The sequence below is a fragment of the Drosophila ficusphila genome, unplaced genomic scaffold (genome assembly GCF_018152265.1).
Source record: "Drosophila ficusphila isolate 14025-0441.05 unplaced genomic scaffold, ASM1815226v1 contig_414, whole genome shotgun sequence".
NCBI lineage: Eukaryota > Metazoa > Arthropoda > Insecta > Diptera > Drosophilidae > Drosophila > Drosophila ficusphila.
Window position 1 is genome coordinate 5,886,980 of NW_025064328.1, and position 12,699 is coordinate 5,899,678.

General features: G+C 45.1%; 1 protein-coding gene across 1 annotated transcript; it reads right to left on the bottom strand.

Annotated features, from left to right (window-relative positions):
- Position 1: 1 nt before the first annotated feature.
- LOC108086719 (lachesin) lies at positions 2-12,495 on the bottom strand. The gene is made up of 2 exons (XM_017183739.2): positions 11,638-12,495; positions 2-1,317 (listed from the first exon to the last, which is right to left on the bottom strand). The coding sequence occupies exons 1-2, from the start codon at positions 12,173-12,175 to the stop codon at positions 776-778; spliced, it is 1,080 nt and encodes a 359-aa protein (XP_017039228.1). The 5' UTR covers positions 12,176-12,495; the 3' UTR covers positions 2-775.
- Between the last annotated feature and the right edge of the window lie 204 nt (positions 12,496-12,699).

Consider the following 12,699-nt stretch of genomic DNA (forward strand, 5'->3'; position numbering starts at 1 on the left):
GTTTTTTGTTTTTAATATTTTTATTGATTTTTTTTGCTTATTTTGGTTTTATGTTTTGTCTTTTTTTGTATTACAAAGTCGAAATTGATTTTACTCACTCGCACACAAAAATTTGGATACAAATTTGTTATTATTAAAAAGAATTTCTTATTGTGCTTAAGAGCTAAAAATGTACACAACTTTTGTTGCCTTTATTCGAATATGGATTTTGCCTCGATTATGGGGTTTAGATTTTTTAGGGAGATAGTTATTCGAGTTGTCAGATTTGCATAACGAAAATACTTTATTATTTATTAAATAAAAATAAAATATTCTCTTAATTGTCGAAGCAAAATCGGAATGCTGTGATGTATCTTGCTTAGATTAAAATATTTAAAACATATACAGTGCCAGATCAGAAAGCAAAACGGACGGGATCAAGGTGGAATGCATCGTTTGCGGCTGGGTTGGATTCGAATTTCGGTTGGATTTCGGCTCTAAGGTGCTAATAAATTATATTTCTAGTTATCGTTGGCCCTTTCACTTAGCATACTTAACTTAAGACATAATATTGGACGTACGAAAATTGGGCGGGGCTAAAACGGAAGAAGAATCTACGAAACGAATTGAAAACTGGAAAATGGATAAGAGGTCTGAGTTCGTTTGAGACATCTATTGCGCGGTTATACGATGTGGTCTTCGATATATCTATTTAATGTATGTTTTATGCATTCGAGGGCTGAGTGATGGATTGGACTTGGAGCGCTTGGAGTTGGCGGCCGAGTGGCCCATTGGCTTATCTGGCGAAGAGAAGCGCCGCCAGGATGCCCACAAGGGCGAACGAGGTGGCGGCCACATCCTCGGCTCCGGCAAAGTACGCCTGTCCGCAGGCCGGTGGGCACACGGGGATGATCGTCTCGAAGAGATTGACGCGGGCCTCGGCCTCTCCGAATCGGTTGGTGGCCTTGCACACATAATCACCGTACTGGCGCTTCTCGATGGTGATCACACGGAGCGTCGAGTCGGTGTACTCGTCGGCGGTGGCGAAGTGCGAGATACTGTAGTGCTGGTTGTTGGCCAGCTGGATGTCGTCCTTGGTCCACACGATGGCTGGCGGAGGATAGGCCTCGATGTGGCACTCCAGATCCATGTCGTACTGCAGGGCCTGTCCCAGTCGCGGACGCGGAACGGTGATCACCGGGGCGAACTCCACCTCCACGTTGATGTTGCGCCGGTCGCCCTTGCTCACTCCGTTGTCGGCCACGCAGTAGTAGGTGCCGCGGTCCTCCTTCTTCACCGACTTGATACGCAGGGTGTTGCCCACATAGGTGGCACTATCTGGAATTAGAAGATCGTTAGAGATATTCATTAGTAATCAGAGTATATTTTCTACTTAAAGCTACATAACTATGACTATCTACTTAGAAATCATTTTTAATGAGAATTGACCTTTTTGTGCTATTAAATGTGAGTTCAAATTTATTGTTTTGTCTGATTTAAACATATACTCTATATATTCCTGTTAAGTGAATCTTTGTAGGAAATCTCATAATGACCTAGAAAATAGCTTCAACATGCAATAGGCAATTTAAAAGTCTAGTAGGCACTGCAGTTCATTTTAAATCCATAATACTATATAACGACATAGACAATTGTTCTCCTGAGTGTGGTGTAACCATTTCCATTATAGGTTTAATCCTATCCGCTGTTTAAGCGATGCGCGTTCAAGTGCGAACACTGGCCATTAATGGAGCAGCTCTAAACGCTCGCGGGGCGAGATCTATTGTGTTTGTGCAGCGGGGGCAGAGTCGAAAAATCCGATTTTAATGAGCCAACCCGGAGCACATCCGCTGCCACTTGCGGGTGACCTTTGCCAGTGTCCACGCTCTATGGAGGGCAACCCAGCGACGAAACAATGGCAGCGTTAATGACCTCTAACAAGTAAAGCATTTTGTTTGGGCCTCAGCTCGTTTGCGTTGCCAACTAATTTTCAAAAACGGAGTACGCCACTGCACTTAGCCATGAGTGCACGGAAGGATTCGTTGGACGGGGGAGGGGAGTGGGTTTCGGGTCTGGCAATGGGAATGGGTATGTGCTGAGCAACTGAAGCGTGAACCTGAATGGGAATAGGAATTGCAGTGCGAATGCCAAATGCGAAATGCGAAAGGTGCACCGGGTTCATAACCGGAAGTTGGCTCAGCTCAACGAGGGAATAGAGGTGCAGGGTGCAGGGTAGAGGGTGGTGGTTAGGGGGTGTACGAGTGCAATGAGCCTGGGGATCTATGTTCCCTCATCCACACACACACAGATGCACCCCGCTCATGTGTGTGCGTGTCTGTGGCTGCTCTTCAAACATTTGCCAAAACAATTCAGGCTCAAACAATTGACACAAACTACATGGAGCAGAAGAGCACTGAAAAAACAAATGAGGCAGCTTTTTTATTTAAAAATATTCTTTCAAAACCTTTAGATTACAAAGAGCACAAAACATATAAAAATCAACACAGATTATTCTTATCAGTGGTAAAACTGACTGAAACATGAAAATACGAACGTAATTTTAAATTCTTTAAAAGAGCTTTGACCTCAATTTATTTCAGCACATAGAAATCCTTAGGGACCAGATAATATAATGTTATCATCAGCTTTTAAAGTAGTTTTGTTCAGTGTTCGGAAAAGAGCTGGATGAGGAAACATCGTAGAAACATCAGGAGCATTGACCAAAGCTCTGGAATGCCTGAAAATATGTTTTATGCGAATTGCACATAAATGCGGGCCACGACGAACCGAAGGGGGGGAATTCGAGTGCGGCTTGTGCCTGCTCAACTGAAACATTTCAAATTAATTGCGCCTGGGAATCGAAGTAACACATTTCATTAAAATTGGATTGACAGCCCACCCCGCCGCCCTAAAATCGAGCAAATCGTGATGGCAATGGGTTAAGGCGGTGGCCAACAACTGCATCGTTTGACGAGCTCAAATGGCTTCGTGATGCGGGCATCTGAGAAAACAAGGCAACAAACTCATTTCAATATTCGAAAAGCACACACAACAAGAAATATACTCCTAAGCAAACTCGCCCACAATAAATGAATATATGTACATATATCCCAATCGTTCTTTATAGAATGGGGAAAGCAGGCAAGGGCTTTGTTTAATTAGTCCAATGGAAAATGATTCACTTCGGCTTAAAGTGTCATGAATTGAAGATGTTTGTGTTTGCACAATTGGAGTGGAGTACAGAGTTTCGAATCAGGAATAAATCATTTTATATTTTGGTAGACAAATTTTTCGAGGGGAACGGGGTCACCAACTTGTAAAGTTCAATTAACAGAAAGTTCATTTACGTATTATAGAATTTTTTTTTGAGGGGTCATATAAGAGTTGCAGGCTATAAAAATGTATAAGGTATGAACATTTCTCGCCAAATAAATCCCGCAAAGTGTTCCCAGTGGTCGTGAAACAAAGGGCATTCAAAAAGATGCTAGTAGTTAAAGTTAACTACCGCCTGCACAGCAAGTTAAATCATTTGCGTTTGCAATTTACGAGCGTTTACTGTGAGCGTCTCCAGAAACGCAGGCCCAAAACAGGTTCTTTCTGTGTATCTAGCCTAGAAGTCATCTCTCTGTTTCTGTTTCTGTTTCTGTTGCCCTCTACCTTGCAGTCAGCCATGAGTTCAGAATTCAGCCGCATGACTTCAGCTCTACGAGTACTATATATGCACGAGTATTTATATGCCAGATAGCCCCTGATCGAATGCAGTTGCAATGGCTATGGTTATAGTTCACAGGCTGCCCACTCGAAATAACAAATGCGCAGGCCCAACATAGTGTTAAATGTTTTTACTACTTTTTATTTCTTTTTTGATGGACTGCCGCGCACTCAGCGGACTGTGAAATGATATGCAAGTCAGGTAGGTACAGAACGAACCCAGGAATTCGAGAACCTCAAACGTTCCCAAACATTTGTCGCCTGTAAACCGTTTTACCGTTAGCATGTTAGAGTCGAGAGAACTCTTTATGTTTTGCGCGGAGGTCGCGCATGCGCGTAATTGGGGCGTGTCAGAAAGTGGCAATATTTAATTGCTAATTAGTTATGCGATACAAACAGAGCTGCGGAGAGAAATTACGGAGAGAGAAGAGCGACTACAGCTGCTAGTTTTCTTAGATCGAGACATTTTTCATTCTGCGTTCGTAATTAATGCAGAAAGAATGCTATGAATTGACTCTAGAGTCTAGACTCGATGCTTGCGACACTTTTGAGGGTTCAAATTCATGAACTAGAGCAGAAAGTCATTGAAACAGAACACCCCTAATGGAAGATGAATGGTTGGGTAATATGAATTTGAGATATTCAAGAGTTTATGAATCGAAAACATAGAAATGGCGTCGAATTACGCAAACCAGACTCGTATATCATTCGGAAACAAAATCATGGGAAGGGTTGGGTTGTGTTTCTAAATACCTTATGCGCGATCCATCTTAGTTATTTGAAACTTGTTTATTTTCCTTTCATATTATAATCCCTGAGGGACTTTTCTAATAACTAACCATTACGGATTGACAAATTACGAGTGAATTTCTGTTCAATCAAACTAATGAGAGAGGCTGCAATGAAGAAGCCCGCATTTCAGGGTCTCACAAAAGTCATGGATACTGCACAGAATATTCGAATGCAGTATGCAGCGGAAATAGCTCTCTCCTCGGTATCATGGCCAACCATCATCCATAATAGCGAATGGTGTGGAGTAATTTCAGCTACTAATGAGAGAATTAAAAACACTTTGCACCGGGCAGGATGATGATGGTGCGTCCATCTCTGACTCGGCAATCTCTGACAACTAATGAAAGGAAAACAGCAACAGCAACAGCAACAGCAACAGCAACAGCAACAGGAACGGAGATAAAAAGAGAGTTGCAGAGTTGCAGGCAGGAAAGATGGAAACTGAAAAGGTAATGAAAACCCCGACATGGCAGGCGGGCGGGTCCACATTTGTTTTAGGCCCTTCCTTCAAGCGAACCTGTCTGCTGCAGCTCTGCCAGCTCTCCGTCTCGAAATGAAAACAACGTTGCTAACGCAACACCCCTTGTTCTTCTCCGATCCCTGGGCAAACAACCAGAGATAAATTGTCAGTTGTGAAGGCAACGAAAACAGAGCCAAAGAAAAGGAAAATTGTGCAAAGGCAAAGGCAGAGGTGAGAACTCAGTTTTTAACGAGGATGGGAATGGGAATGGGGATGGGGAAAGGTGAGAACTGCAGGTAGATATTGCTGCCAGTGGGAAAGGCCTGAAAGGATGCAACTCCTTTGTGCCGCTGCAGAGGAAATGGAAAAAGGAAAATGGAAAATGTGAGGGACAGGTGGAGGAGTATGACTCTGTATATATATGACCCGCTAAGATCTAAAAGTCGGGTCTAGGTCTTGGCGCTTGGATGACTTTCAGCGCCCCGTCAACTGTGCGCTCGCTTGGAAAATTCATGGCAACCCAGTGGAAGGGGTGGCTGGTTTCGCTACCGTTTCTAATTTTTCATAAACTACTTAAAGCGACAAACACCGCCGGTCGCCATTTTGCGAGGTGGCAAAACAACCACCCAAAAACGGCAGGACGACGCGTCCACCGCGGGGGAAATGGAAATTGAGTGGCATGCAAAAAGTATCCGCACCAATCACAGAGCCAGACGGTTCTTTTTCGCCCTTCCGCCCCTTTCTCGTCGAGCGGGAAAACGTGTGACGAACGGCAACAGCAACTAGCCGAAATAACATTGATGCAAGCGCTTTCCCTTTCCCAGCAAGTCTGGCCCTTCGGCCATATTTGTTTTTTTCCCCATTCAATTTCCTGCAATTTGGCGGAAAGTCTTCCTGCCGTTTTCAAGGAGGAAAGCGCAGGAAAAGCCGGCGCGCTCTCTTCTCGGCGGCTCTTCAAATGTCAACTGATTCAGCGACGACGGTTCGGTCTTGTGAACCGAACGTTGCCATGTGGAAATTATGAATGTTAATGCAGCACGTCAACAATGTGTGACTCATCATAATTTAAAACACGGCCCGGCAAAGGCAAATGGCAAATGGCAAATGGCAAATGGTAGAAGCCAAAAGCCGAAGCGGGTGCGCTTTTAATGACGCTCCATATTACTTGCGCCTGCTGCACACATCCCAAACGAAATGAAAAACCCGAATAGCCCAACCACCCAGCATATCATGGCTCCAGGGCATGTCACAGATGGGTCATGTCTCGCGTTCCTCGCCCGCACGATTTCCCCCTTTTCCCTCCCTCCTCTTCATGGGTTGGCAAAAATCCAATTAAAAAAGTGCACACAGTGTTTTGGTTCTAACAGGATTTTCACTTTTTTCACGAGTAACGCTTGGGTATCAATGCGTGCTTCATTTAAATGGGGATTGATTTGATTGTGATGTATGTGGAAACTTGTTTTACCGCGTCAGCAAATACCACGCTGTCAGCTTTATTGGATGCGTCCATGTGCGGAATGCCCTGAACTTGTTTTATTTTAAACTATACAACATATAAATAGTCGTATACCAAATTTAAAGGGAGAATATGTGTTAAAAGTGGAGTTGCTTGGGTTAGGAGAACTACTATGTAATCTCGCTCCCTTCTTTGCAACTTTCTTGTGCGACTATTTTGCCATCCTCCACGAAATGAAGTGCTTTCTTGGCCCAGAAGTCAAGTGGTTTGAGTTGATTAAACCCAAGACGAGCGCGAACGCTTCCTTTCAGCCCCGCTGACAGCATCTTTCATTGATTGCCCAAGAATTGCACCTGGTAAGTGCAGCGGCAGAAGCCCCAGTTCCCACTTCCATCCACTCTCGTGGAAAAATTGCATGCCTGTGCAAATTTGTCGCCTCTTCCTGTTTTGTCACCCGAACTCATCATCAAGGAACACATCAACACGAGGAGAAGCTAAAAGGGGAAAGGGAAAAGGGGCCTCACTTGTTCTGGCTGATGCGACGATGTTGCTGTAACCGCTGCACATACATATCGAGCATATAACAAGCTCTTGAGACATGTGAATGCACCCACTTTGGTGGGCCTTCGCCTTGAAACCGCACAGAGTGACATGGATCCACCCTCCGGAGTGCGGACAGTAAACCACCCACGGCACCGCCACCCACTCCGCCCCCACGAGCCCACAACCCACTCCGACGGACAAAGCCACAGACGCTGTGTTGTTGACTTTTCAAAAGTGATTTTCCTCCTCGAGTAGTACATTATAGCTGGCCGAGAGTTATGCCGCCTGGCATGCCATTTATTGGATTACACTCCACTCCACTCCAGTTCTCCGCGCCGGGGAAACTCAATTGCAGACAAAGTGCAGACTGTACTTGTTCGGTTGGGAAATCATAAATCAAGGAATTGTAAAGAAAACTATTAAAATAGCAATTATGCCAAAAAAGAGAACTGGATAAGCGAGTGAAAGACGGCTGACCGACGTAAATCCCTTGTGAGCCGAGTGCCTAAATAAATATTGGCTAAGCCCAGGACAAACAATAAGATTGAAGTTGGGTCGAGGGGGGTTGCAACAGCCGCGTGTCCTTTTGTGTGAGAATGTGAGTGTGATAAGGATTAAAAAGCCGGTCTGAAGGTGAAACATTCAGCTAAGAGTGCTAAACAAATAACTGAATTGCAACACCGAAAACGTATTCAAAGTGAAACGGATTCCTTACAGCGAAAACAAAATGGTCTCGAATCGTTATGTATTCACCTTATACAGGATCGAAAATGATTTTATGGGTATGAGATTAGCATTTCAGCATTAAATGAATTTAAATATACATATAAAGAAACCTTTTCTAGTGTATCTAAGTTTTCCCCATTTTCCGATCCGCACGTGAAAGGGGTACAGAAAATGGTAAATGGTAAATGGCATGCAGAGACGCAAACTGGGACGATTTAGCCGACCAATTCAGCTATTAACTGGCAAGTTATTACTTCAAGCTGAATAACTGCCACAAAGGGCTGGCTCTCCGCTGATTCTCCGCATTCTGTTGGCTGTTGGCTGACTGAAAACCGCCAGTTGGCCCCATGTTGACCAAGTGGTCGTTGCCCCAGCAACCAACATTTACAAACAGGTTTTCCACAACGCTTTTTGTACGTCATCGGCGTTTATGTGTTCCCGTTCTCGTTTTGCTTTTGCTTTGGCTGCTGCTGCTGCTTCTGTTGCCTTTGACTTTGCAACTGCCAACTGAAGCGGCCATAAACAATGCAACCGATGGCAAACAGGAAGAGGAAACGGCAGCAGCAGCAGCAGGACAAATAAAAACATATCCACCATCAAAGGATTCGACTGGCCCACTCCACTCGATCGCCACTCCTCCTCTCTAATTGCGAGTGTGCCAAACCTAATTGCTTGCAAATATTTTAGAGCCCAGACCCAACAGCTGCTGCCCCCGGCATCCGAGGAATTTCATTATATATTTCATTTCCATTATGCATCAAATACCGGGGGGAACTAATTTCGTGCACGGCCTGTTGAGAACTCGAGTAGAGCATCAATTGCGCATCGAAATGTTTAAGCATAAATAACATTAACATTAAGATTTGCACCCTTGCACTTGCGCCTGATGACGAAATTGGAATACTTGATCATGCTCACTTGAGTCTAATTCGCAATTTGCCAGCAAACACAATTTGCATGAAAGTTAATCAAGAGTTGAGCGGAGGGAACGCGTGGATGGGATGGCAATGGGAGTTCCGGACTTATAGACCGAGTGCAGACACCCCGAAGTGATCTGTGCGAGATTCGGAGCAGCACTCTTGCACTCGCTCGCACATAATTGAACAATTAAAGTTAATTTAGCATGATCCTCGATCCCTCGAACAGCTAAGTATCTGAAAGATGCCCCGCTTCCGGCTGCCGAACAATAACCCAAATGTCGACAGCTGTCGTTCGCCGTTCGCCGTTTGAAAAATCAGCAAAAATTGAATTTACATTTTGCTTTCTTTGCGCAAAGAGCCTGCTTTTAATTCGCTGGGCCAAGGTGAGGTTTATTGTGGCAGCAGATTTTGCTGCGCCAGCGAATGCGGCGTTTTTTGGCTCCAGGTGCCGCCAGGTGCCAGGTGCAAACGCTGCACATGTCTGTGTTTACTCAATGGCTATCTACTACCCACTTTGTTTGGCCGTTCAATAAAAAAATTACAGAATAACCAATCGATTTGCATGGCAACGCACAAATTGGCACGGACCCTGGCCTCAACACCCTGAAAACCGGAGAACTGGAGAGCTGGAGAACTGGAGAACTGGCGAGCGGAAACGGTTGATTAGGGGTTCCTCACTTGGTCCCTGGGCGGGACGGCAGACCCGGGAGTTTCTGGCTAGGGTTAGGGTTAGGCCCAGGATGAGGGGTTGTTTAGATGGAGGGGGCAGGGGCGAACCGCTCGCGGCTTGTTTGTTTGCATCTCTTACATTGTGCTCGCCCCGGGAACCACCGACCTTTGTTTGGGTTACCTTTTTAGCTTGTAATTTATATATATTTTGTATACTTCGATTGTATTTTGCCGGCTATCAAAATAAGAATTATTTACGGGAAGGGGAAGGGCAGTGGCATGGGCATGGGCAAGGGGTTTAACCAGGGGTGTGGGCTTGGGAGGTTTTTCAGGGGGCGCAGCCCATTTGCCATGCTCTCAGGATCCTTTGTTTGCGTATGTTTGCTGTTTGCCCGTTCCCTCTCTGTTTCATTTTTGTATTTTTCATTTCGTTCGTTGTTTTTTATCCCACCCAAAAGCCCAGACCGTGTCTGATGTGTAAGAAACAGCCCTCTGCCGCACCGTTTTTTGCACGGGTTGTTTACGCCCGTACTCGGAGACTCGGTAGCTCGGGAACCGGGAACTGGGAACCCGGAGACCATCAAACGGTCCGTGGAACGTTTTCAAGTTGCGGAAGCAATTGCGCGTGCTGAAGTTGTCGAATGCCTCAGAAACTCGAATGGGAATGGAAATGTGAAACGTGAAATGCGGCACAAAGGCTGCAGGAGAGCTCCTCCTCGTCAGTGCACGACCACACCCCCTCCACCTCCACCTCCCCCTCCCCCTTTCTTTTCCCGGGTACACCTATGCATGCAAAACCCCCCGATAAACCCACCGGAAAATTTGACTCGGCTCGTTGGCGCATTTCAAAGCGCTGGACGAACAGTTTTGTTTGCCTAAGCGCTTTAAATTAGAGCGTGGAAAAGTGTGAAACTCCTGGCAAATACTGCACCTCAAACCCCAAGCCCTCTGGCCCTTCTGATTTATGGCGAAAAAAAGTTAAGCCATTTCTGGACTGCCATGGAGCGTATCCAACTCGTTGCGGTTGGGTTTTATAGCTTGTGAAAGGGCACGCCTGGCTTTCAGACCATAGAAGGTCCACTCAATGTCGCGGCAATTAAAGATTGCACAAGCCAGCTCACAGATACAGAACCCCGAGAATTAAGCTAGCTCTCAGATACAGTGAGGCCCGGCAGGGTGTGTCCGCGAGTCGTTTCTAGGTAATAAGTAACTATCGGATTAGTTACACTAATTGCTTTTCGGCTGCTGCTCAAAATGACGCTGCAATCTTGTTAAAAGAAATCCATTATGTCCGCCCGAGGGTCAGAATTCAGGTAGAGATCGAGATCGTTATAGAACGGCAGCCCAGCACCTGTAGGGGATTAACCTTGTGAGAAGGTTCTATTGTACCATCTACCTGGCCACCAAATTATTTTAGTGTTTTATTAGCTTTTCTTCCTTTTCGAGAAATTCGGGGAGGACAAGAAACGCAAACAGTTTCTAGATAACATTTGCACTTGTCCGGCCCGAAATTTCCCAAGAAAATGAACCTGAAGTGGGTGGAAAAGGTAGAGGTAAAAGAAAAAACCATTGTCTTGCAAAACTTAAGCAGCTTGTTTTACGATCTTGGAATATTCGCGAGAAAAAATACAAATTTGCACTTGTATAGCCTGGGTTTTCTTAAAGTTTGAGCACTAATTCTGTGAGAGAGGAATTTCGTTGTTATTCTCTGAGTTCTGCTATTGTGTGGGTATACGTGATAAGCATATTTATTTATTCCAAATTAGAAATATTTGCACCTGTTCTTCTCAATATAAAAGCGACAGATAATCACATATACCTTAAGCTACAAAATATGATAGATATATAATACATAATTGACTAAATCAACAACGTTTTCTTATGTAACTTAATTTTTACTTTGAAAGGGCTTACAAAATTCCCAATTCTCAAATAAAACTTTAGTAATACATTATCGTTATTTGGTTAGACCTTTTTTTTGGGGAACTCAAAAAGGCTAAAGAGCAAACAAAGGGTAGGAACAAATGGCTAGAGAACAGAAGGAAAACCCTCTGAAAAGAAGAGCTAAAAAATCAATCTTGTGTTGCAAAACTTAGCCCTCGAACAGGTTGAGGGTGGTAAGCCAACAGCTAGCAACTAGCCCTCTTTTAGTAGAACAACAAGCCGAGTAAACAAAACTGAGGTGACGCCTGAGTGAGTCACGGTCACTCACATTGGAGCCCACTTAAAAGCCAAAGCCAAAGCGGGACGGACAGAGCGCAATGCCCATTGAGAGCGGGAGCGAAAAAAATTAGAGCCAGAAAACAGCGCCCCAAACAACGCAAGCTGACTTACCCACCGTAACCCAAGTTAATAACTTACGAAAACTAAAAGAAACTCACCCGTTGGCAGAATGGCATTGTTTTCGCGTCGCCAGGTGATGGTGGGCGTGGGATAGCCACTAGCGTAGCATTCCATCTGGACTTCGCTTCCTTCGCCGGCCACAACCGATTGCGTGGAGTTGTCCGAAATGACCGGAGGTCTCCTCACGGAGAGCTTCACATCGGCGCTGACTTTGTGCACTGTGGATATCACCACTTGGCAAGTGTAGGTGCCCGCATCCGTCTCCTGGATGTCTTTAATCTGCAGCTTGTAGGTGGAGGAGTTCGGATCGTACCTCATCGAGAAGCGCGAGTCCTTGATGACCAGCGTGGTTCCCGTAGATAAAAACACGGGATCACTGTCTGTCTTTAGGAACAGCACGTTGTACTCTTTGGCGTACTGAACCGAACAATCTAACTCAACGGTTCCGCCAATATCCTTAATCTGCTCCTGCGTGATGTAGGATATGGTGGGCGTTCGCTGGCCCACTGTCTGGTGAAAAAAACCGACCAGGAGCAGGGTGCCCCACACGCAATTTAAGATATTCGAGCGCCACATCTTATAAATTGACTTTTAGCACCACACCCTACAAACGCGCGATACACAGTATTTCTCAAGAGCTGCGCTCAAAGTTTATGATTCTCAAAAGAGATTCAGAGCGCGCGACGACGTCTCCAAACCAAAGACAGATATGGCCGTTTCTTTCTACTGCACGGCTAACGCGGATGCTGGCTGCAGTCACCAACACTTGTCTTCTCACTTTAAGCTGGTTTCAGACTTGCTCTCTCTCGATCAGTCACGAGTTTTTGGCCAAGACGAGAAAATCGCGGCGGGAGTCAACTTCACAGCTCGAAAGGCGCGAAACGATTGAAGTCTAGGTTTTGAATTTTTGCCTTTTGAAATCATGAGTTCCGGTTTTTAAGTGTTACCAGTCGACGAAATAGATTTACACTAACAATTGCCGAAAATCCCTCAAAGCATGCTCTCAAACCCTTTATCATTGGTATAAAACTAGGATCTTAACATAAATGTTAACATATGTTAGTTAACATAGCCAAGCCTCTGTTAGTGGCGGCACCTTC